This window comes from Centropristis striata, chromosome 24 (assembly GCF_030273125.1).
Source record: "Centropristis striata isolate RG_2023a ecotype Rhode Island chromosome 24, C.striata_1.0, whole genome shotgun sequence".
NCBI classification, from domain to species: domain Eukaryota; kingdom Metazoa; phylum Chordata; class Actinopteri; order Perciformes; family Serranidae; genus Centropristis; species Centropristis striata.
Genome location: NC_081540.1, coordinates 10534140 through 10560228, shown reverse-complemented (window position 1 = coordinate 10560228; position 26089 = coordinate 10534140). Strand labels below are relative to the sequence as shown.

The 26089-nt window shown below is 39.1% G+C and overlaps 1 protein-coding gene across 2 annotated transcripts in view; it reads left to right on the top strand.

Annotated features, from left to right (window-relative positions):
• LOC131962945 (neural cell adhesion molecule 2-like) overlaps positions 1-26089 on the top strand; it is a 433656-nt gene that overhangs the window by 349295 nt on the left and 58272 nt on the right. For both annotated transcript variants that reach the window (XM_059328060.1, XM_059328059.1), the window contains exons 8-12: positions 1186-1331; positions 13516-13666; positions 17411-17598; positions 20370-20466; positions 22272-22445. In XM_059328060.1, coding sequence (XP_059184043.1) covers positions 1186-1331; positions 13516-13666; positions 17411-17598; positions 20370-20466; positions 22272-22445 — 756 coding nt within the window. The remainder of the gene's footprint in view (positions 1-1185; positions 1332-13515; positions 13667-17410; positions 17599-20369; positions 20467-22271; positions 22446-26089) is intronic.

The window sequence follows — 26089 nt, the reverse complement described above, 5'->3', positions numbered from 1 at the left end:
TATTTGAGAGAAGGCAAACACCTACGGCTGCAACAACTGGCAACTAAAACAATCTAGATGGATAATAGCAATAAAGGTCATTTGAACAATATGAACTAATAGAAATGATGGGCAAAATAAGATATTTTCTGTTACAACAAACCATATTAATCCCATAAGATTAGAGTTAGAAATAGGTTTAACTAACACAGCGTTTTATGTGAGGCTCTATTTTTAGATTATCGATCTATTCCCTGAAGGTCCTTGCAGTTATAGTGTTTGTGTGTGTGTGTGTGTGTGTGTGTGTGTGTGTGTGTGTGTGTGTGTGTGTGTGTGCACCTGTTGGTATGTTTGTGTGACCCTGTGTTTTGACAAGCTTCCAAAATCCCCAGAGATGGCTCCTCCACCCCGAGGTTGAAGCCATGTGAAATTGCCAAACACTCTGCAGATCCCCCCTGGGCGGTGTTAAAAGCCTCCAGTACAGTAGTCACTATTTTCTCTTCACTACTTCCTTCCTTTTGGATTTTATGCCATGCTACTTTGCAAGCACCCTGTTAGGACTTAAGTGCAGTGTGTGTGTGGGAAAAAAGAAGCAATCCATGATTCATGTGACATGCTCCGTGTCCTTGACATGCATGGTGTTCCCGGGCTTCCTTGAAGCATCTTATCAGGAAGGAGGCGAGCAGGGAGCAGCCCCCGACGGCACGCTTTGCAGCACTTATCACTGTGCGCGCTGCCACGGTGCTGGAGAGGCATCCTCCCAGACAAAAATCTATATTTATTTAAAACAAAAAAGGTGGAACGCACACGGGGAGAGGTGCTTTTTGATATGTTTTGTGCGTTAAAACTTTAGCGAAGTCAGTTTTTGTGTTGTCATCTAGGCCAAGGAATCTGCACAAAATAGGCCAGAGGGCACGCTTCCCTGCTATGCTAAAACTGCGGAGTGCGACTGCAGTGTATAAATGATCTTGGCCTAGACTGTCAGCACCAAAGTCATGCATCAGCTCTGTGTTTAAACCCCCGTGGTATAGCCTTCATCTCCCCTCCCTTATGAGTTAGATCTTTGACAGTTTCTCTCCCGCTCACCCTTTTACTTACTCCCTCCTCCCTCCCACCTTTCCCACCCTGCCTTTCAATCCCGTCTTCTTTATTCACTTATCTAATTTTTCTCTCTTATTCACTTCCTCCCTCCCTGCCTCCCTCCAGTCCAGCCTCATATCACCCAGCTGAAAAACGTGACAGCCGTGGAGGGCAGCGCCGCCATGATCTCCTGCGTGGCTGAGGGCGAGCCTCTGCCCGACATTTCCTGGAGGAGAGCCAGCGACGGTCATACCTTCGTGGACGGAGACAAGGTAGAAACTGCCAGAAAGTCCATCTGGCTCTGTGTCTGTTTGTGCATCATCATACTGCACTAGGGCTAGAAGTTTGGGCACATGGGATATGTATAATTCTTTAATGAAGAATATGTGGAGCACACAGAAGGAGGAAATTCACGTTTTTAATACCTGTAGACAGGTTCAAACATAAAATAATAGTATAAAAATAGTCGCTAGAAAGTCCAACAGAAAACTTATTTCCAACAGGAGTGGGTCTATGTTCCCAGTGTCCTGTATTCCATGGCTCAATATTCTATTAAAACACACTGGGGCGAATTCACAAAAGGATGTATGTGCAAATATGGCAAAAACAAATGAATTCTCCGGTAATTCTCAAAGCACCCACAAAGGGTTATTGCACCCCTAACTGCACTGCCAAGCAAGTTGTGTCTCTGCTCTAGTTTTATTTTTATTAATTTAAATGAGGTAACATGCATACATTTGGTGAAAAATCTGCCCCTTTCTATGCCTCATTGTAAAAAAGTCCAATTCACAAGCACCAGCGCTCATAGCCACACACAGTTCAAGTGAAATGCTGACAGTCTTTAGAGAGCTGGTGGTAAATGAAGAGCATTTTTAAGGAAGAAATAAAGGTTGACTCAAGGTCTTTTATTTTGGGATTCAGTGACAGGACACTGCTCTCAGCTCCCCTATGTGACTTTTTTAAAAATAAACTAGAAAGTCATCTACACATCCAAAAGATAACCCACACAAACAGTCCGCTTTCACACAGTGAGCGTATGTGAGCTTATCAGCTGCGGACATCAGACTGAGACAGAAATCTATTTGTTTATTAATTAAAACGACTGATCGGCTGGTCTCTGGAGATTCAAATAATCAGTGAAGACCCACTGTTGTGTCTCTCTTATCTCTAAAGACACACTTACTGTATTTTTGTGGTTAAATGAGCGGAGTCCGGCAAAAGCTCAGCACAAGTATGCGTCAGACTAGAAGTTATTCAGTACTTCACCCCTCACAACCCACACTTTAACCTCTAGTGTATTTATTCTAAGGAGGCAAATAAAGCTCAATTTCAAAACTGTATGGACATGTTTGCAGTGTGATATAATTAGCTCAATATCTTTAGTGAATAGATCCGCACAGATAGCGGTTGCAAGGAATTCATGGTGCTATCATTTTCTGCAGTCCATTCTTTGTGAATTCGGCCCTCAGTGTCTGAGTCATATTTCAATTTAATATATCTTTCAGTTACGCCTAGCTCCTGAACCTTAACCTGTTTGTAAAGTGGAATTATTATCATTTGTTATGGATACCTCACCTTAACCAGAACCTCCATCTTACCCTTTACCTGTTTAGAAATGGGGATTAAACCTGGCCATAGACCAAGCTGGTAATATGTAGCTGGTAATATCTTTTTCAGATTCCCATTATTTTCCATGCAAATCTAGGGAACATAGGATCTGGGAACATGGGAATGACTCCTTTCCAATAAAGGCTCCAAAATGTGTGCTGAAACAAATATTCTTTAGAGACGAGGATTATAGGGACTCTGGTTTTTCTACTCTGAAGACTCAATTTTTTATGAAGCAAATAAATGTTTCTGCTTTCTTTCCTGTTATTGTCTTGCAACCTCTGATTGATATTTAAGTGTAGAAAGCACTCTCACTCCATCATTGGGATTGGCTTCTGTTCACATTTGTCTTCCTCTCTATTTTTTATGGTATTTCAACTAGGAAAACTGGTGATTATGTCTCCTTGTTGAAAGTTATACAATAAGCCTGATATGGTTCTGTTTTCCTTTCTTCTTGTTGTGGTTTTGGTGCCTTAGCCAAGCTTTTTGGTGCCTGAACCAAACAACAATTATGATGTTTAAGACCATTATCATCATGTATCGTGGGGTTGACCCCAGCACTTGTCACGTGATGTTTTGTAGGATATCTAATAAATCCCATTCTTATAAACTGTAAAATTGTGCTTTATCACAATGCGTAGTTTTAGAGTTAATTAGATGAACAGAGGAGTAAAGGTCATTCAGACAGCTAGAGGTTTCTGCTGCTGCCACACTGTGGGATCCAATACAGTGTGTATTAATGTTTCCTGAGTTATACACCTCTTCACCAGCAGAGTAAACATAATAATGAAGAGAAACTGTCTCAGAGCAAGTACAGCTTTAGTCTGATTGTTTGGCCAGGACGAATAAAGATTTATGGATATTAATTTTGCAAATCCTGCTATATTAATCTAGTCATATTGCATTGATTTTTATTTGATTTTAAGCCTTCTGTATTCTGCTGAGGTGAGCAGCTATAGTTTAGAGAGACTCAAAAACGTCAATATGGGGCGTTTGTACAGGTAGCAAAATATGACTCACATTTACGTTTAAGACTGTTCTCCACTGCCATTTTGCTGACATAATGGTAATGATGGGGTGATGGGGATTTATTGGGAGTGTAAATGGTGGATATCACACTAAGGTCTGTTTTTTACGTAACTTCTCTGGCTCACAGTCTCTGGCTCATGTCTTTCACACATGATTTTTAACTTAAGTAAGGCCAATCACGTTTTTGAACGTAACTTGCTTTTTTACGTAACTTGCGGTAGTCACGTGACCCTTGTAACTATTTCAGTTCCGGTATTTACGTGCATTTATTTACTGTTTAAACTGTCTGTTATAACGCCTTACCAGAAGTTTTTTGTCCTAAACCTAGATCAGTGGTTTTACAACATAAATCCACAGAAACTGCAGCCTTTTTTACAACTGCGAGTGTGCAACGTGTGTGTGCTACTTTTTAGAATGCGCTGTTGTACCGCGAGCCATAAAACGTAAGCCATGATACGTACATACGTTCCGTAATTTGTGGTACTGACACACAACCTCTTTTGTCGTTTAGGTTGGATAACTTGATATCCGTCTCTCATGGTTTGTGAATCATGTTTTTTTATGTAACTTATTGTTAGGTCAGTGGTTTTGCCAAATGGTCCATACTGTCGTTTAGGGTTGTAGATCATGTTGGTATTGTTTATCGTATAGCTAGTTAGAAGGATATATTAGTTGTATATCGACAAGTATATAAACTTTACTTTATTCTTCCTGAATGCCATCTATATTAAGCAATTGCAATGTTTTGGCATAGTTTGAACTTTGATTTTGAATCTCCCTTTACTCCCAACAAAAAAAAAACAACTTGTATTTGCCAAATGTCAGCTTTAAAAAGCAACCCTGTTCCCATCTGTTGTCAATGAGTTTCACTGATGAGATTTAATAAGGCTTGATAACAAAAGTGCCTGAAAAGTTGACTCAAATTCACATTACAAAGTCTCCATGCAACAAAACAAAAGTTTAAATGTTTTTTTTCTACATTTGTTCTCATTGTGACCATTTAAATGCCATTGTTTTTACTTAGAAAATTGGACTCTTTGTGCTCAACATGCTTGAGTACTAAAAGAAATAGCCAACATTAGCAAGTAATTACCTGTATATGTCCCCATAAAAATAAAAGCAGGCATAATCATTTCCATCTGCCATACATGAAATGTTGCAATTAGAGTCATTTACAGGTAGCGGTGGTGCTCAAGGCCTGTCTCCAGGCAGATGCTTTCATGTTTACATTCAAGACTGATGATTAATCCTGGTCTTTTGAGACCTGTGTAGCGCTCACGTTGTACTCAAGCTGAGTGCATATTTGCTTTTTCCATACTACAGCGGATGCCTCAAAGACTCTTATTATCAAAGCTGCACTCAAACAATACATGCACATTCACCTTGGTAAATGTTTTTTACAGCGAGTGTTTCAATCTCTCGCCTTTGCTGAGATTATTATCTCAAGGGAAATCAGCTCACGCATTTATTTTGATTAGCTTGCGGCATAAAGAAGCAGCAAGAACCTTCAAGTTTTCAGGGCAAACATTAATACTTTCCATTTAGTTTCTATACCTGCCTTTGACTCTGCAACATTTAATGTAATCCAACAAAAGGAATTGAAGCTTCTGTTGTGTATTTTTCCCGCAGCATCCATAATTCACTTTGTCCGAAAGAACAGCCTCACAAATCAGAAACTGAATGAGCTGCAGCCGCATTTAGTCGAGAAAAAAAAAAGTAATTATTCTTGAATGAGCCGCCATCAATGTCAAAACCATATGCACTTCCATCACAGCTTCCCTGCAAAAAACAAAGATGGCAGCCGTTCTTTTTTGCTCGGGAAAAAGGTCACGGAGGAGATAAATGAATGTGTGCATTGGCTCGAATCGCTCGGGTTGATAAATCACAGCCGAAAATGAGAGTAAGTGCTTCTCTTCCCACAGCAAATGCAATTATGGAAATGCGTAGTGCAAACCAACACACCTAAACATACGCAAAGACAAACACGGCTTGAGCAGCACGAGGCATGATGGATGGTCGCAGTCATTTAGGTTTAAGGCAGGATGTTCCTCTCTCAATTTGCTCTCCAATCTGCATATCCAGTCTGCACACACACGCTCTTGTTGAGACACATTAAGCTTCAGAGGGCTTAGTTTTACTCACTGCATAATGTTGCTTCCATTCTTCTCATTCTTTGCCAACTAACACCTTGACCCTCCGTTAGAGAACATAATGGTATGCAGGTCCGGGAATTTAATTATGAGCTGCGGCATGGTTTGAATCTAAGTATTGTTTCATGGTGTTTTTGTGCTTGTGATAAAGGTTAGCAAGCTGCACTGTCCTATTCATGCAAACAGCCAAAACTGAAGCTAACAAAGATTGACGTACTTTATTTGATCTAACAGACTTAAACTTTTTAACCTTCCCTTCAGCTATTCAGCTACGGTGCCTCTTTGAGCTCTTTTTAAAAGACATTTTGCAAGTATCCTTCTCTAGCAGTGTTGTAGTACTCAAGGTTGGTCTTGGTCTGGAGAGCACTTTTTGATGGCCTCGGTCTCTGACAAAGCGGATTTTATTTCAAGACTGGTCAAGACCACAACTGTGCATTTTTGGATTAACTTGTTAATATCATTACTGTGACTTACATGATATAATATATAATTTGATAGATATAATATATCATTTGATATATCGTTAGCATCATAGCATATTTGCCTAAGTCATATTTGAACGTTTTCGGAAAACAAGAAAAAACACAATTTTTAGTAAGCCCATTGGTATTTTTAATTGATATTGTATCAGTAAGTTCAAATAGAACAAGTTTGCATAAAAAATTAAACACATTGATTTCATAACAGATAAAAGTCACTTAGGCAGAATATGCCCTGACTAAGGCAATTTTTGTCTTACATATAAATAATGTAGTTTGGTTTGTATGTAGCAGCAAAAATGCCTAAGTAAAAGAGATGACTAAGGCAGAAAGTGATTTTGGACTCTAACAAGTGTTCTGAGGCTGAGAACATAGGCAATAAGGCAGAAAGATGCAGCAGTGGTAGGAGAGTAAAGTAAGGCAGATATCACAATTTGGCCAAAATATGACTTAGGCAATTATGCTATGAGGCTAACGATATAATATAATTTGAAATTGCTGTCACCGTTAACGGCTGTCACCCCTTCGATTACATTACATTAAATTACATGTCATTTAGCTGACGCTTTTGTCCAAAGCAACATACAATAAGTGCATTTAACCTGATGGTACTAGACATAGACCACAGGAATCAAGTAAGTACATAACTTTAAGAGCCAACTGTATTCACTACAGGAGTGCTATATGTTAAAGAGAAAGAAAAAAAAACACCCCCCACAAATGTGAATGTTAGTAACAGGAGAAGAGGCCGTGAGAAGATGTCAGCCAACTCGTCTGTAATAAAATTTGGTTACCTGAGCCACAAAGTTTTTTTGTGCACAACTACAAAAAAAAAGAAAACACATCCCAACTTGTAAATTCTGCAAAGCAACGCTAACAGAGACAGCTGGGACTGGTCTTGCAAAAGAGTTATGGGGTTGAAATGTTTAACGAAAGAAGACAAGTCATTTAATTTGGCGCTAGTGTATGGATAATGTTTCGCAACTTGAATATATATTCTCATATCAATATGCCCTGATAGTCAATGAGGCAATTTAGTTTTTTTGAATTGGAACATCATTCACTCACTCATTTATTGGATATTGTTCTGTGTTTTTAGTAGATAATGTGAAATGTTGGTGCCTTTTGTTCATTATCAACCTTCACAACTGTTATACATTCCTGCAACACATCATTACAGAAACCGTCCCTGAAGATTGCTGTAAGAAGCATTTAAATTGCACCAAACAGCTGAGAATCACACAGTTCAAACACAGTTTAAAACTTGTCTGTGGCATAAACAGCATTGTAGTTATTCAGTGTTTTGTAGAACATGTCTAGTCCTGGGTTGAACCTTGAAAAAAGCAGATGCACACCCTCTGAGATTATTGTTTTGTTTTCCATTTGACACCTGGTCACAAAAGCAGCACATTGTGCTGCAGAATTCAGCCGAAAATGGATAATAATAATAATGTTTATTTGAGGATTCGCTGTTGCTACCCCTTGTTGGCCCCCATTTATTTGAACCAGAAAGCCATTATTAAATGTCATTTTGTTGTTGTCATAAGGATGAGGTGATGCGGTAATCATTGTGGTGCAAATATGAACACCCCATGCTCAGCCCTAACGCCAAACTGCTTTCTCGCCAGAATTAGACGACAGTGTGTTTCCAGCCTCGCTGACATTTACAGCTGACATTTTTAATATCTGAAAATTCTCCAGCATTTGCACTGAAATGACACAGACACACAGAATCCTTTTTGAGAGATTGAGATTCAGCCTCACATGTTCACTGTAAAAACAGCCATTCTGCTTTTTGAGGATCAGATAGGGATGGGATTTCATACATTTCTTCCTTTTGCTTACCTGCGTCCTTTCATCTTCCCCAGTTTCTCTATTCCCTTGAGTTCCACATCTCTTTGCCTTTTATCTCCGCGCTTACCGCTCACGTGTTTACAGTACGAGCGAGTTGCGGGAACATGCGTGTGCCTGTGTGTGTCCGCGAGTGTGAGTGTGACTCGCTGTTGTGTTCACGTCTGGCTGCTCGCCTTGTCGTCCGACTGAGCTGCATATCAAACAGGCTGTGCTTTAGGGGCTGAGTCGGTCTCTAGACAGACCCTGTCAGTGGGCAGAGAGGGTGGGAGGCTGCGGAGGGGGGTTAGCGAGTAATTTCCTGACTCAGAAGCTCCCTCCTGGAAGATTTCCTCTCTTTCTCCTCCTCTCTCATCCCCCCGTTCCTCAGCATTCCTATTCAACGCACACCCTCCCAATCCCATTGACCTCAGCTGGCGAGGCAAACAAGCAAGTGTGCAGAGGCAGCACAAAGAAAACCAGAAGCCGAGCCTTTAAAAGCCGCTTCACCTCATTGGTTGATAGTATTGCAGTGATAAGAGCAAAGATAAGCCATTCTAAACAGGATAATGCTGTAGCAGTCTAGCGACAACGTAAAGAGAGTGTGATTCAAAAGAGGGGACCTCACGGCCGAGGCTTATGAGGCTTAGACATATAATGAGTATTAGGAGAGGCAGGGGGGTGGCAGGAGGGCATTAGAGGGGCTGGATGTGCATTGATTTACAGGGGAAATCTATGGTGGAGGTGTGCACACACACTTGCCTATAAATATGCAAATACACATAAGCAGATGGAAGCACAGACACAGGAGCATACATGGAAATGTGCAGTTACTATGATCTGAAGGTCAGAATGTAAAAGAAGAGCAACTTTCTGCCTGTATGTAGGTAGTTTATTACTATATATGTAGAAGTTCAACGCCACTTCAGTTCTTTAGGAGCACAGGGACTTCCTTAAATCTCCTCTTGTTGCCTGGCAACGTCACAGTGATGACCAGGATCAAAAAAGAAGATATAATGTGGAAATTAGTAAGCCTTTATGGTGTCTGTAGGCCAATTCTGTTACATCTGGACAGAGCTATGCTAGCTGTTTCCACCTGTTTCCTGTCTTTATGCTTAGCTAAGCTAAGCTAACCAGAGGCTATCTTCTGTTGTGTTCAGACATGAAAGTGATCTCATCTAACTCTTGCCACCATGTCAAACTCTTCTATGAAACACTTTTTTTGTCATTTCAGAATTCAGAAGCAGGCAGGACACAGAAGCTAGCACTTAAAAAATAGCCCACGAAAAAAAAAAAACAGTATTGGTGACTGTAACTGAGGGACAGTTTCTACAACGAAAACGGTTGACATAATCGTTTCAGCAACATCGTTTCACATTTATATATGACATGTGCAATAAGCTTTTTTTTCTGTGTGACATGTGCAATAGGCTTTTCTCTTTTTTTCCTGAACGGAATTGCAATGTTTTGTGCGCAATGTATGTGTGCAGTGCTCGCAATCATTTGCAGCTTTGCCATGTGTCTCTGTTTGCAGTCCTGTTTACAGTCCCTTACTTTGTGATTTGTGCGTGGTATCCTTTTTTGTTAGTTTGTTTGATGGGTGCATGCTTTGTTTGGTTATTTATTTAATATTTATCTTTTTGCACTGATGGGAGAGCTGTGCCTCAATTTCGTTGTGCTAACGTATTTTTTTATACTACCATTCAATGACAATAAAGACTCTAATCTAATCTTTTTGACAGGGAACTGAAGCCATTATATGTTCTCTTCAAAGCCCCCATACTCCTTTGACGAAAACAGTAATTTTACTTGCAGAACATGTGCATTTCTGGTCTGTTTCTGTTCAATTTGTGAGCTATCATGTGACTTTGGTGTTTTGAAGGGTTAGTTCTGATTCACCAAAGTCACACAATTACACAAACAAGCTAAACGCGGAAGGCGTTGGTAGACCATCAACTCATGTTCTGAGATGTACAATTGCTGTTTTTGTCAATGGAGCCTGGTGGTCTCAAAAGAGTAACTTTTCAGCTTCGATTCCCTCTCAGTAAGGGCTTTCTGGTGGCAACCTTATACAACCCAACTTCAAAAAATCCAAACTATCCCTTTAAGGAGGTGACGTTATATTTTTCCTGCAGCACATAATGTTACGTGTCCTATATATACAGTAAGATGCCACAAACACACACACAAGAATCTTTCTGACGACAGTTGTAGCAACAAAAACATCCCAAAGCATTGTGGGGCATCCCTATGCTAAATAGGCTTACTGGGAGCCTAATTTGACTCTCAGCCTCCAGCGTCTTTTGCTTTTGTTTCTGCTTTACTTCTAATTCCATTATTAGGCACAAACTCACAATACTAATTTGAGTGCAATCCAACATTAACTCGCTGGCCTTGAGCTAAATAACTTCTTCTATTTTTACTCTATTAAAGCTGTTTTTCCAAGTTGACTTAATTGACTAATTAGAAAGCAACAATGTGGGAAATGTAAGCCAGATGGATGTTTTTAGTCATCAAAAAGTCCTGATGGTGATAAAAATTGTACATGTACCTTTTGTACGAAAGCTCATGTGCAGTGTGTGTCAACTTCTCAAGTCCTTATCCTGTGAATAAAACATGTCCATGTCAGCATTTCTCCTATTACAGGATCTGTGTGTCAGATTATACAAGCCAGTTCATCTCAGCGTTACTTTGCAGTGATAGTGATAGTGCAATCATGATATGTTGCTGCTAGCTCTGATATCCATGTTTTTTTTGCTCACAAAGGCTTCAAGAGCCCCGGATAGATTGCCACCCTAATGTATGCCATGTGCCGCTGGGTGGGTACTTACATTGAAAATACCCCACGGCACTCTCAGACTCTATGAATAATAAGAAGAACTCAACTAAAACTATGCTTCATATTCATGGCGGTGCCTCGTCTGCGGAAAGAGAATGTCAAACCAACTTCTTCATTACACATTTCTATTGAAAAAGAAACAATGAAGCAAACAAAAGCTTTTGTAGCCTGCATTCATCATGTTTATCTTCTGATTTTCTGAAATAACATTGAAGCAGGACTTTGGTTTGCAAAGGCTACTCTGTATGAAAGGATAAAAAGGTATATTTAGTCCCTTGAACCCCCACAATACAGGCATGTTTTCTGTTTTCTGCAAAATAATCTATAAGAACAGAAATAATGGATTTTCAAATGTAAGAAGGTCCTTGAATGAACCATGGGTTACGAATTCTAATATTCCATTAAAAATACGGCTAAACATAAACTGTTTGCACAAGCAGATCATGTAAGAACCATTAAATGCTGCTGAGACCAACAACCATATAATAAAAGAAAAGAGAAGATGTAGAAGATGAAGGTGGACCCATACCTGGTCCTGTGGTGCTTGGATTACCTTTCACTCAGACCTCAGTAGTGCGCCTACAGAGATTGCTTCAAACACCATACTAAGCAGCATAGGTGTTCCACAAGGAACAGTGCTGGCTCCTTTCCTGTTCTCCATCTACATAACAGACTTCCAACACAACACCAACAGGTGCTTTTTGCATAAGTTTTCTTCCAATCACCACCAAGCACTGAGGTGGAGGTGGTGGACAACCACAGGTACCTTGGTGTGCAGCTTGATGGCAGGCTTGACTGGAGGAGCCATATGGAGGCAGTGTACAAAAAGGGACAAAAGTGACTGTATTTCCTAAAGAGGCTAAGATCTTTCAACTTCTGCCAACCCTTTCTGTCCGCACAGCAGAAAAAATAGCCTGGACAAGCTGATCAGAAAGGCTGGTTCTGTGATCTGGGCTGAAAAACAGATGGTCCAGCAGGTGGCAGAGGCCAGGACCTTCAACAAACTGGGTATACTCATGACCAACCCCGCACACCCTCTCCACGCCCTGAAGGTGATCCATAGCAGCACCTTCAGTCAGAGACTAATTGCACCAATGTGCAAATCAGAGAGATACAGGAGGTCTTTTATACCAACTGCTATAAGGTTTTATAATGCACCAAAATAACTGCAACGTTGCAGTTGTGTCTGTCTTGAAGCTGCTGTGACACTATAATTTCCTGTAAAGGATTAATAACAGATCTATCCATCTATCCATCTATCTTTAAAAAATTCAGTGAAACTTAGGCTGACTTGGTCAACGTCAGGATGCCTGCAAATGACTTCTTATCTATCAGAATTTGTTTAATTTGGTCAAATAATATCTAAAAACTGTAGAAATTATGCATGATCAAATCCTCTTATTCCCATTGAAATCAATGGGGAGCTAAATTTGAAGTAGCCAGCTTGGTGGGTGGAAGTCTCTAATGCGGTTGCAGATTTCCCCCCCTAATTTTCGGTAAATTAAATGTAATTAATCATAATTATAATAAATAATAAATAATTATATTTTGTTTTAAATATGTTTCATATTGCAGCTAAAAACAATTAAATAGTGAGTTAAATTTGACAGGAGCAAAACCAAACACCCTCAAATTGTTTAAATAAAGGAGGTAAAAATAAAAATATATTAGGAAAGCAAGTGTTATTTTTTTAAAGATTGTTTCACCCAGTCTATCTAATCAAAACAAAGCTGCAGCTCTTAAATGCATCACGGGCAGGACCTCTGAAAGTAGTTTCTTGGGGGTGACAAAGGTTATCTGTTAGGTAGCCGTCTGGAGGCTGCAGCTGCATCGAGGATGCTCCTGGGCTGTTTTTTCTCATTACGAGTGAATGTCGATTACTGGAATGATAGCCTCGTCTGCTGTAATTGACCCGTTGCGTCAAACTGATACCATCTGTCTTCATACAGATGTAATGACCTTGTAATAAATCGACAGTTTATTGCATTAACCCCGACTCTGTGTGACATGTGACGCTTGCCTGCAAGGGGGAGTCAGAATGGATCAAGGCGCTGACGTCCACTAATAGGAAGTTGGAAAAGGAACTTTCTGTGAATGATTTGTTAAATCAGGATCAACTTTCTGGATTCCTCTACGTCATGTTTGCTTTGTGTTCCAATCCTCATATCACAAATGCACAATCACAAGTGTGGATGAGGCTAACTCTTTAAATATAGTATCACAAAAAAAGCCTCATTATAGATAAGAACTATAATCTTTTCCCTCCTGTTTCGGCGGGCCAGGTCTGTGTGATTAGCTGCTCTCTCTTGCGCTTTAAATGTTTTGTCGATCAGAATTTCCCACAGCAAACCACTTATTATTAAGGGCAATAATTGTGTGAAAATTATAGAGATGTAAATGCCACTTCTCTATCACCCAAGACCACAAATAAAAGCCACAGCTACAATTTGTGCCCTTCTACTGCTGGATATCTTGACAGAAGAATATAATAATAATAGGTTTTATGTGTTTGTGTTTTCAGACTCAGGACGGACGCTTTGAAGTCCGTGGCCGTCACGGCAAGTCGGTGTTGACCATCAGCGGAGTGATGCTCACAGACTTGGGTCGATTTGACTGCGAAGCGTTGAGCCGGATCGGAGGTCATCAGAAGAGCATGTTCCTGGATATTGAGTGTGAGTATGTCTATGGTTTGAACACAGTTTTTCCGGATTTCAACCAAAACAATAAGAAAAGGTGGAGTTTGGTGATGTTGTGAAGTAGCATGAGGCTTTTACCAGGAGCTGAATTATCTGCAGAACACTCCTCCTCTCCACAACAAACGGACCCACTCATTAAACCCAGTAAAAACTCTAAATAAAGCAGTTTCATGTTAAATCTGTGTTTCTCCAATGCTGTTTCGACAGACAGCTGTCCCGAAGGAGCTGTGAGCCAAGCTGTCACTAACATTTGCTCAGCTTGTTTCTCTGATAACTTAAGATCCAGATGTCTAATGACTAAAGTCCTTTATCCACTTAAAATACATAGTTAAAGCAACTGCAAGGTACTTTTAATTGGTCATTCAATGCAGATATCTCAATATGGCCAACAAGACCAACCACAAGAATATTGGCTATAATCATTCTCTGCTACCTTCTTTAGCTCAGACTCCAGCAGGGTGGCCCACACCTTTTTCCTGGGTGAAGGGAAGGAATTGCTGGTGCTGGTTTGCAGTTAGTTCAACTTTTGCACCGTCTCAGAACCTGTTGGCTTTTCCACAGGCGCCAGAGCCACGTCATTATGTCACTGTATACGTCTCTGTTATCTCAGCAAGTATAATAACAATGGCAGACTACATTGTCTCTTTTCAATTGTAGCTCATGGCTTTGCTAGCCTACATTACACGACATGTACAACACATTTGTTCTGCTTGTCTTAAATGCTGTGGACGGTTATTATGTTCTTATTAACACTGAATGTAAATTCTTAATGTTAGACTTTCTTGTAAGCTAACGATAGCCCGCTAACGATAGCCCGCTAACGATAGCCCGCTAACGATAGCCCGCTAACGATAGCCTGCTAACGATAGCCCGCTAACGATAGCCTGCTAACGATAGCCCGCTAACTATTGCCCGCTAACTATTGCCCGATAACGAAAGCTTGCTAACGCTACCCCGTATTGATCACACTGCAGTCAAACAAATAAAATAAAATGAGTAATGAATAAAACATTTTCGTTGGTCTTGTTGGTCACGATAATCCCGCCCCCAGCCCCTGATGTAAGTAGTTTGTGGTTCAATACCAGCAAAGAGTCAGTGCCGATCTGGAGCCAGTTTTCTTGTCCGAGAGCTGTTTTTTTTTGGCAGCCTGAAAATGGTTCAAGATTAGGAACCAGCTCCATACCGGTCCTGGAGGGGGTAATGGGGAAACCTTTTGTCGACTGGTAAAAAAAATAAAAGTTTATCGTAGCTGCTTTAAGAAAAAAAGCTGCTTTAAGAAAAAAAGTCTATCATAACATATGGCTTAAAACTTTAGCCATATTTTAAAAAAGATTTTAAAAAATTTCTGGCAAACAAACCATAATGCTGACATGCACACAAGTGATATGACAAGACGACCAATTAATTGACTCAAATTACAGATTTCTCTGGGTATAAAAGTTTAAAAGTAAATTTGGAATAATGCAACAAAGGTCTTGTTATGTTTAGACATTTCAATGCAGGAAATTTACATATTATATCCCACTGTTTTTCCCCATGCCAACTGTTGTTTTGTTTGTTTCTGTCATTACTGCTGCCACAAATATCATTAATGACTTTAGTGCGAGAAATGACTCCACACAGCTGCTTCTCTAATGACACTTTCACTACACATCATCCTCGACATGCACAGCTACAGTTCATCTCTCTATTTCAATATTCTGTCAACTCTACACCCCCCCCCCCCCCCCCCCCCCCTTTTTTTATACCAAATACCCTGATATTTATATAGCAATGATGCTTTCACAAAATATTTACACAGAGAGTTTTATGATGGATTTTGTCAGTAATGTGGATATAATGGATAATAAAACAGCAAGAACAGTCTGGCAGAAAATACTGTAATTTTACTATGATGCATGTAGCCTTAAAAACAAAACCAAAAAACACTAAAATTATTATGAAAAAATCTAAGATATTAAGATATATAGGCTCACATTACAATGTTAAAGTATTATCAGTATATTACCCATCCCTATGTCTTATTTCTTACAAAAAAATAATACATTAAAATTAAAAAAGGCTAAAACAAATAATAAACTAGATTTCTATCAAATGAAAACTTTGAAATGAACAAAAAGTACAAACTTTGCTTCGTAAAAACATGTTTTTAGAAAAGTTATTCAATATTACAACAGGTTTACTGCACAGAAAGAGTGGGTGTCACCTCTTATTATTGGTGCAAGAGTTTAAGCAACTGAATGTTTAACATTGACTGCAAGCAAAATGAATGAGACTTTTCCTTACGGGGCCAGATGACCTCGCCAACTTCTGCACTCTGCATTCCAATTAGTGCTATCAGATCCTTAATGTGTAAATGAAACACGTACGCACATTTAAGCAGTCGAATCAGCAACCTGGCAAAAAATACACGTGCATCCCTGCAGTCTTGTGCAGAGTTCAAAAGTTCAACCGCGCTTGTTTCTAATAATTCTTTTCACACTGTGGCTGTTTTTCTTTCTGAAGATTATTATATGATAATAAACAACTCGCTCCCTACCCTCCAAGCCTTCAGAAGGGTTAATTAGTGCGAGGATATCATGCGTCGCCGTTCGTTTTCCCACGCTGATAGCTCCCCGACTTCCCAATGAGCGCACCCATCCCTCAGTGCTGCTTGTTTGGGGTTATTTGGGGCGGGCTATCCCCTGCCTAATGAGCTCTGAAGCAAATATCTCCATTTCGGCCTCGGAATTATTAGGTTCATTATGAGAGCAGCTCTGTTGTCTGAACCAATGAAGAGTGGATTTTTTTTTGGGTAGCAGCACTCTCACCTTGAAGCTCAGAGGAACAACAGACAAACAAATATACTCCGAGAAACAGTGAAGTAAAAAATGAATACTGCATCACTGTTGTCATGTGGAAACCAATTTTCTCCTCCTCTGGCTGAGGTGACTTTTGGGTTCATGGATTTGCATAGTTGACATTTTGGAAAAAGTTTAATGGCAAAAAGCAAACGTCACATGCATGCGCACGCTCTCCAAGCATGAAGCAAAGTTGCTGTCATTATACTGTAAACTTGTTTTCGCTGGAGCCACAGCTGACAAGTCGCTAGCAGAGTCTGCAGAAAGACACAGGCTGTGAGTGGAGTGTGGCGGGGCTGAGCCAGCCGTTGCCACCGAACTAATGAACTCATTTACTAAGTCACTGCAGGCTGCAGGGGGATAACGCGTCCTCGGCTGTGACAGAGAGCCAGGCATCAATCTCTTTAATGGAATCCTGCAAGCGAGCATAAAACAACTATAATGCCTCTCCGACTGAGCTGGGCTGACTGGGCCGAAAGAAATCCGCACGACAGCTCGCCGCCGCGATCGTCCATTACTGCCCTTCCTATTTGTTGGGGCAAATGAGCTTCTGTTCGCATCCTTTATTTTTATTCTTGGGGAGATGATCGTCACAGAGATGCCCCCCCTCCCTCCAGCATGCAGTGGCTTCAATTAAGTTTTTCTTTTAGCAGAAGGGATGAAATGCATTTTCTTCTCTCTTTGAGGAATTTTCGGGTTAATCCTCAGCAAGACATTTACGTCTTTGATCATGCAGCTCAGCCTCACCTTTCATTTGAGTGTTTAATTGGCTGCCGCAAATTCCACACACGCAAGCAATTACTCCTTTAGCAATATATGTCTTGTTTAAGCCGGTTTACCATATAAATGAGGTGAGATTATATCTCTGTGTTGTGGACAGATATACCAAAGTTCCTGACCAACCACACCATCTATTACTCATGGGAGGGGAACCCAGTGAACATCAGCTGTGATGTGATGTCCAACCCTCCTGCCACCATGCTGTGGAGGAGAGAGCGATTCACCATCTCTGCAGAGGGAACTGCCAACACGCGGGTACACAGTGCAGACGGCAAGTCTGTGCTGGAGGTGAGTGCTGCTGTATCAGTCAGTTTACTAGCAATATGAGATAAGTTCACATACCACTTATAATATGGAGGGAAATAGCATGTCCTAGGTTTCTTACAGAAAAGTTTTAAGCACTTATGGCAAGAGACTTTCGAAGATGGACAAGACCCTGTTCACCAAATAAAAAGTCTCGATATACTATATTAAAATAGCCAAAACAAGTTTTAGCTCTCTGTGTTCTGTCGTAGCTATATTTTCCAATTCAAGCCAGTGACTCAGTGTACACTTGTGCTTCAAACTAAGTTACGCCACCAATACTTGGCTGTTCAATCAATCAATCACATTTTTTATTCAAGACTCAGGGTCCATAGGAGACAGATATTAAAAACAGGAACAATACAAATAAAATTAATTACACAGCAGACAAAAATATGACAAAAACCAAAAAATACAAAAAGATGATCTTCAGACCGACCAAAATGAACTGTTACGCCAGTGTCTCCAATATACTGAGGAGAGGCGGGTGGAGCTAACCTGAGGATTAGTAAGAGCAACGATCACACTATTTTCGGACTGTACAAGGCGACTCATAAATTTATACATCAGATTACGTAAAAGCGCTTCGCAAGTGGGCACACCCAGGCCAACAAATAGCTGGCTTGCACTGTGCCATCTTGGCTTTTTTAACAGTAATCGCAAAGCATCATTATAAGCCACCTTCAGTTTGTGCATGCTGTTCACCTTGTAGTTGCACCACAAATGTCTAGTATACCTGGGTGTGCAAAATGCTGTGAACAGTGTACTTTGACTTTGTAAGAGCAGTGATGGAATTTACGAATCAAAGTATTAGCCTGTGCATATAACTTGCGTCGTTGTCTAAAAATATCATGATCATCAGTGAGATCCTCTGTAACAACATGGCCAAGATATTTGTTCTTGTTCTAAAGTGCCCAAAAACAATAACTATGTTAAAACCTTAACTGATGACACTGATGAACGATAACGTTCTGCAAGCATTGGCATCAATTGTTCCTACATGTGTTCTAAGACTGATTAATCCCATTTCTTGTAAAGTGAAAGGCAGAGCAAGTTAAACCTAATCAGCACAGGTAAATACCCAGCTGATCTCCATGAAAGGTCATGAGACTGCACTGCAGTGTGCACATAGAAATTGAAAAGAAAGTTCAGAGAATTAAGTGAAGAATGACAAACGAAGGTCTGAAGAGGGCGGAGCACCGGATTCCAAACTTAACAGACTACTTACTACTTCTGAAGGGATCTAACGCCAAACGAGTGGTCACATTTAGTAACTCTCAGCACTCAAATGTATGTAAATGTGTTCTTAAGTAGATTTTTTCTTGCCTAAGAACAAATTACAAACAAGAAAACTTAGAGAGCCAATAGAGAATAAACAAAATGATGTGTTTTTATAGGCCAACCTGCTAGTAGCATCACCATGGGGTCTTTTGAGAATTCTCCTTTTTGGGGATATTTGCATTGGATTTTGGATCACTGCAGAAAATTAACTCTGTGGCAAACACACAAGTCTGAAGCTGACATGTTTTGTTCAGCAGGATAATCTTCACTAATGAACACCACTTTTATTATGTTTGAAGCGTTAATGCAGCTGACAGAAGTAAAACGTCATGCCATCGCGATTTACACCACAGTTGCATGACTTGAACGTCACAGCCATAATCCTTAAGATGGTCTCCAACAAGCTAACCAGCCGTTTGACAAGCTAGCAAATCCGTAGCCTAATTAATTGTCTATTAACGTAATTTACAATCTACAAGAGTTTACTGAAAAACATGACTAGAGGCTGTGAGGGATCTAGTGAGAGAGTTCCTGTCTGTGTCCGCCATGATGACGTTTAATGTCCCAGAGAACCACTGTAGCCTCATTTAGCCACTTGTTAGCAACCGCCTGTTTAAGGACACGTAAAAGCTCCAAAATCCACAAGTGGGGGAACATATATTATGTCTTACAACAAAACGCGAACATATCTTCAGCTTGTGTTAACCACAGACATTATTCAGGAATAACTAAAAACCCATTCAAAATCCTCATTGAGTTTGAGAGCTTAGACCCCAGGGCGCTAAAATGCTAACTTACTTCCTGGTTTAAGAACTCATTTCTGTGATTTCAGAATCATTCAAAAAATGTGGGATTTAAGAAGTAATATCTTCTTAACAGTGTTTGGTGAATGAGGCCCACTTCTCTCTGGCCTGATGTCCATTCACATATCTAAGTGTTAAATCGAGCCACCCCACTGTAACTTTACTTTCATGACATCTTAAAAACACATTGAAATACATTCCCTGATGTTTCGGCCCAATGGGGGATCAACTTGGCAGCAGGCCGCCAGACTCTCAATCCACTGGTGGAAACCCTCTATTCTCTCTACTTTTCCTTCTGTTTTGGAGTCTACCAACTCTTTTTAGAGACATTTCTTGCCTCTTTAGCTGGTAAATGCTCCATTATGTTCACCTACAAGCCACTAGCTTTGTCATACTGCCATTTGGTTCATTTTATGAGAGCGATAAGAGTGAACCAAAACAGTGACATTGCGGTTGTAAAACTAAACAATGAGCTGAAAGATGGTTAAACTTTAGAGCCAGGTGATAATCCTCTGTGGGTTTGTCCGCAACGAACAATACATTTCACAAAACACAGTCATTTGAGCCATTGGTAATGTGAAGTGCAGCCTGAAATGGGATGTTTCACTCTTGTGAGCATCACAAAAGAACTCCATTAAAATCAAATCTATTGACATGGCTTTTCTGTTCCAGGTGACTCCGATGTCCGACAGGGACTTTGGCCGCTACAACTGCACGGCCAGGAACAACATTGGAGTTCGATACCAAGAGTTCATTCTCGCCCAGGCAGGTGAGTGCGTAGAGTGGCCACTAATGTGTGGCACCCTTTACCTGAACTAATGAGACCGGTAACTTCATTTCAAGTCCAGAATGTGTGGAGTCAGGGATCGAATCGCTGCTCTCACAGTCAGTCCAGCTCTAACCCTCTACCTCTCTACTAATGGTAATAGCTTTATTTGCAATTCACAGGAAGATAAATTCCACTACAACTCCCAACCCCTATTCAGCCTAGCCTAATCTGAAATAGTGCCAGCTGATTTACCATACCCCTCGCTATTTACTGAAGTACCCCCTAATTTACGGTAGCGCAGCCTAATACACAATAGTGCAGTCCAATTATCTTTAGTGCAGATTGAATTGCTCTGGCTAAGGAGAAAAGTAGTGAGCAAAAAGCTGACCTAATATGTAGTCTTGCAGGAAACAATGTGTTTTGGAAGTTGTTCTGACACTTACAATTCTGCAGAAATACACAAACACACACAGGGGAACACACATACACACACTCATGTAGTTGTAAAAGTTTGAGTCAGCAGTGGAGACTCGGAGGAGATCATCTCCAACGGAAGCTGCAAGAACTCTCCAAAGTTAAAACTCTAGAAATCTCAGTACGTGAATATTTTACTGATGCTTTTAGGGAGAGACAACACGCTAAATAATACAAATATATGTTGGTTTGCAACTAAAACAAGGACAATGAAAGATGCAGCTGAGTGATGTGCTACATCATCTTGGAATTAAGTAAATTGTGTTAAATTGCTTTCAAGGCTCACAGTTATTATAGCAATGATGTCTGTGTTTAGCTTGATTTTTGGGATGACAGTGATGTAATATGTGGAATAAAAAGTTTCTGCAGATTTATAAGAACCTTCATCTTCATTTAGAAAATGCCTTTATTGTTATATTTGTGCAGATGCCAATGCTTGCTTTTCTCTTTAAAATTGTTTTAGATATTTTATCACTAATATGATAATAATCATTTAAATTAGTTAATCCCTCGATTTACGAAGAATTTTTTTTTTTTTTTTTACTTGTGTCACATTTTATTCAGTGGCTCGTTTTTTTTTTTACCACAATATGCTGTATAAGTCCTGCACCTCTATGGAAACAGCACACTCATGGCTAGAAGTAGGGTGAAGTCCCAATGTCATGTGTAGTATAACAGTTATAATGCTATAAATTCTTAAATAAAATTTTATATAAAAAAAAGCCATTTATTTATGATTGATTTAGCAATTTTTGAAGAAAATGGACTCTATATATGCATTGTTAAAAAAAACTTGGGGGCTTCACATTCTAAACATATTGAATTATTTAGATTTTTACAAACTTTTTTTTAAAAACCTTTATTGTCCTCTTCTCTCTGCTCTGTGTAAACAGCCTGCAGTTTGGATGAAATTTCAGTGAATTTTTACAATGTGACTGTTGGCCTCAGCTGAGTCATTCATGGCTTCACAGTTGCACAAAGGAGTGCAGAATGTAATGTTTTCAACAGGATTTAGTTATTCCAAAGGGCTCATTTTTGGCAAATTTTAGATCTAGAATAAATTGATTTTGACAAAATTTTACTATTTTACACTTACATTTAGTCATTTTTCTTGACAAAAGTGTAATTTATGTAATTTATTCAACATTTTGGAAATTGAAACTCATCTATTTTTCCAGTTTCTGGTTTTGAGAAAGTGCTCTTTGGCAAATTTTGTGAAGAAAACATCCCCTTCACTCACACTTGTGCGGTTGAATGTATTCTGTAGCTCCTGTACTGTCCCCTACTGCTTTAAAATAATTCACACCAACGTGATCATTTTCCCTTTTCAGATGTACCATCAAATCCATACTCAGTGCGTCTGTCAGCTGTTTCCCAGCGCCTAGCAACCGTCACCTTCATGAAGCCCGACTCTCACGGCGGCGTCCCCATCAGCTTCTACCTGGTCCAGTACAAGGAGGTCGGCTCACAGGACTGGAGGGACGTCAAGTCACACAGCATCCAGAGTGAGTGGGAATTTTATTTTTATATCCTTAACAATGAAGGTAAAGGTTTTCATACCTTTTTTCCCATTTGAGGTAATGACCATTGAATGCAGTAAAATGTAAGAAACATTAGTGTGTCAAGGTCTTTTCCACTTTGCACGAAACCTTATTGTGAAAACGGCTAAAAGCCCACTTTCCATAAGGTTTGAGACCTGTTAAGTATAGGTCACTGTAAGTAACATTGTAAAGTACTTTTCTTCCCATGAAAACTACATGCTGTCATACTAGAGATTATGCACATTTTAGTCCATATGAAATCCTTTTTATGTACTGGACCTGTGCTTTTTGGACAAATATATATGTCAAGACATTGAAGATTATTCTGCATCTTAAAGGGATAGTTCCGATTTTTTACGCTATATTTATATTTTCACTGTTTAAACTTGCCACCAGTCAGCTTTCTGATGCAGCATCTTGTCCCACTGTTGCAAGTAATGTCTTGTTGTAAGTAATGGCTTTTTTCTTCCAACTCTGTTATTTTTTACATTCTTAAGCAAGGGATATTTGTGCCTATACCTAACCATTTTACAACATTAACAATGGGTTTAAAACAGTTATTGTGATGCGTCTTTTTAAGGTTATGGTGTTGAAAACAGCACACATTTCATGGGATGTCACACAAGTCACTCTTTATACAAACCTCTTCATAAGAATACTTTGATTCTTAACTTACAAATCATCCCTTTAATTGAAATTGCCATGAAGCAATAATGTAACTAAATATAATGTAAAACTCAAAATAAGCTGCAAATCTTCTTGTGAATAGCTTTCATTTGAACTGCTTTCTAGTGAAGAAATAGTCTTTATGAGTTTATTATTATTAAAAACTTAGATGATGTTTGCTGTAATGGCTTACACGTCGCAAACAATTTGATATTCTGCTAATGAAGTCATGTTTATTGGAGAGTTATGACACTTGACAACTTCAGGTTCACAGCTTTCAGAAGATGTTCACCACTTCAGTGTGGCATCTATTTTTGACCTGCTATCTCCCCCTAAAAATCCCCTACCAACAACCTCTAATTCTCAATAAAAAAGGGGCAGAATTAAACGTTTTAGACAGTGTGGAATTAATGGCTGAAATAAAATATAATTATACTAATCATACATTTCTTTAAATAGCATCTGTTAAAACAACTTGCAAAGTGTTTTGACAGATAGCAGTTAATTACAAGGAGAGTGAAGCCATAAGGCTAAAAACAGTTATTGCATTGAAATAAAAAAACAATAAAAGACAGTGTAGGAACAATCACAAGATGTTTTCAGTTATCCAGAAGTACAAGTTAAAAGGAGCAAAAAAGTAGAAAGCATTAGATAAAAGCAAGTCCATAAAAGTGGGTTGTAAGAAGTGATTTAAAGGAGCCTAAACTTGCAAAAGCTGTTATTTTTCTCTCTTTAATTTAAAGTTTTCTTATTTAATGTCGGTTCAAAGAACACAATTTATGGAATATTGTTTTTGCAGATTGTAGGTTAAAAAAAATGCTTTTTCAATCACCATGCACAATATATAAACAATATTTTTACTTGAATAATTAAAATTCTCACATTCATATTTCTGATGAGTTTGATGACCCTTTTGAGAAATATTCATAGTTTTTGTCACACAATTAAAAAAGGTTCTACTCATCTTTCCTATACATCGCAAAGAAGATGTATAGGTAACACAGTGGTAACTTACTATTTTTCATTTTATGTTATTTTCTTATTTTTATTTTATTTTATTTTATTTATTTTTTTATTATTATTATTATTATTATTATTATTATTACCATTATTTTAATTCTTTTGTTGTATTCCTTGTCTGCGTGCTGTGCTGTTTGTTTGTTTTTTCCCCTTTTTTGTGGTTTGTCATGTGAGTGCTTTATGTGGGAAATAAAATAATAACAAAAAAAAAAAAAAAGGTTCTACTTACTAAACCAGTGAGATTGTGCCTCACATGCCAGATTAGCATCCCATCAGGCGTTTCTGTCTAAAAACCACCGCCACATGTCGAACTGAACTAATCTCACCTGAGTAGAAGCTCTACCACATGACCTGCCATGCGATCCTTCAAAGCCTCAGCGGCGAGATGTTGTTGGGTCTTGACGAACACCTCGTGAGGAGAGTGCCAGAACCCGACTGAGCTGAAAGAGCACGCGCCTCCTCTTCCTATGCTTTACGACTCCAAATTGATTTTGGGAGCCTGTTGGTGGAAAGAACACCATGAGGTGAAGGATGGAAGGCAGAGGAACTAATGGTGGGGTGATAAGCAGGTCTTATCAGTAAAATCAGTAAAATCCCTCATTTCAGAGTCAATTGCAATATGTGGAGGCACTGAGGCGAATTCTAAACCACGGGTAGCGCTTTAATACTAAAAAAGAGCAGAACTGCATAAATAGGGAGGTAAATTCCTTGCATGTTTCATGAAATCTCGTTCTTTATTAAAGATTTCTAAATCAAATATTAAAAGAATGAGCCGGACTAATTACAAACCTGTAAGTGGAGTCATATAATGATAGAAGCCACTTTAGATATCCTCAGTAGAAGATCCTAACACAATAAACTCTTCAATATAATGAGATGCCTGGACTCGTTTCATTTGAATGCTTTTGCACAAATTGAAATGTCTGCTTATAGCCTGGAAAGTAACCTAGTACCGCTGCAAATTGCAGAATTTGTTTTTGGTTCCAGGACTAAAGAACTGCAAAAGCACCTATTACCATTCAAGTATTTAATTTGTGCAGACTGACAAAAACAACAACTTTCACTCAAGCTCATTACACCGCCGCCTCTCTGCTGCATTTCTGAATAGTGGAGGTTATGTAAATAGACCCTAGTGACTGTAGAATTTAAATAGGAATCTGTAATGTGGTCTGATAATGAGATTCCCTGTTTTCTTCAGTTAGATGTAAGTTACAGTTTTAATGTAACAGATTACACTGTTTCCCTATTGCTATAGTTAATAATCTTAATGATAATGTCATGTTCTTATTAGATCCATCTAGTCTTTGAAAATGACGTCTTTTATCACGTTTTTCTTATTTCTGTCATATTAATCATTAAACATTTACTTAACAGAACCCCAAAAAAACAAATCCTCAAGTAGACATTTTAGGTAACCAAAATGGTGCAATTAACTTTCATTAACTGAAAACATAGTGTTTGAGGTCCGAGACAGCACCCTAAAACCGAGTTAATGGATATTTAAAGAGCTGTGGATCTGTGTTGTCATCCAAAACCTGTTTTATCATCTATTTTTCTCTAAATAGGACCATAATTTACAAAATGAACATCATGCTGTATTAAGGAAGACTTCAAACTAAAGATTGAGACCATAAACTCATTAATAAAATGTTTCCTGAGGTAATAAATTACGTGAGAAGTAGGGTCATTTTCTCATACACTTCTATACAATCACACTTCTTTTTGCCAAGTGGAGTCGCCCCTTGGGTTCACTTTTCAGAGGCTTTGTCCACTTATTTTATACAGTCTGTGAGACTTCCATGAGAATATTTATTTATTTATATGTATAACATTTAATTTGCCATTGAACAAAATGTTCCATGATAATGAATAAAGCAAGACGGACACTTACCAAATTAGCAAAAAGAACACCATAAACTCAT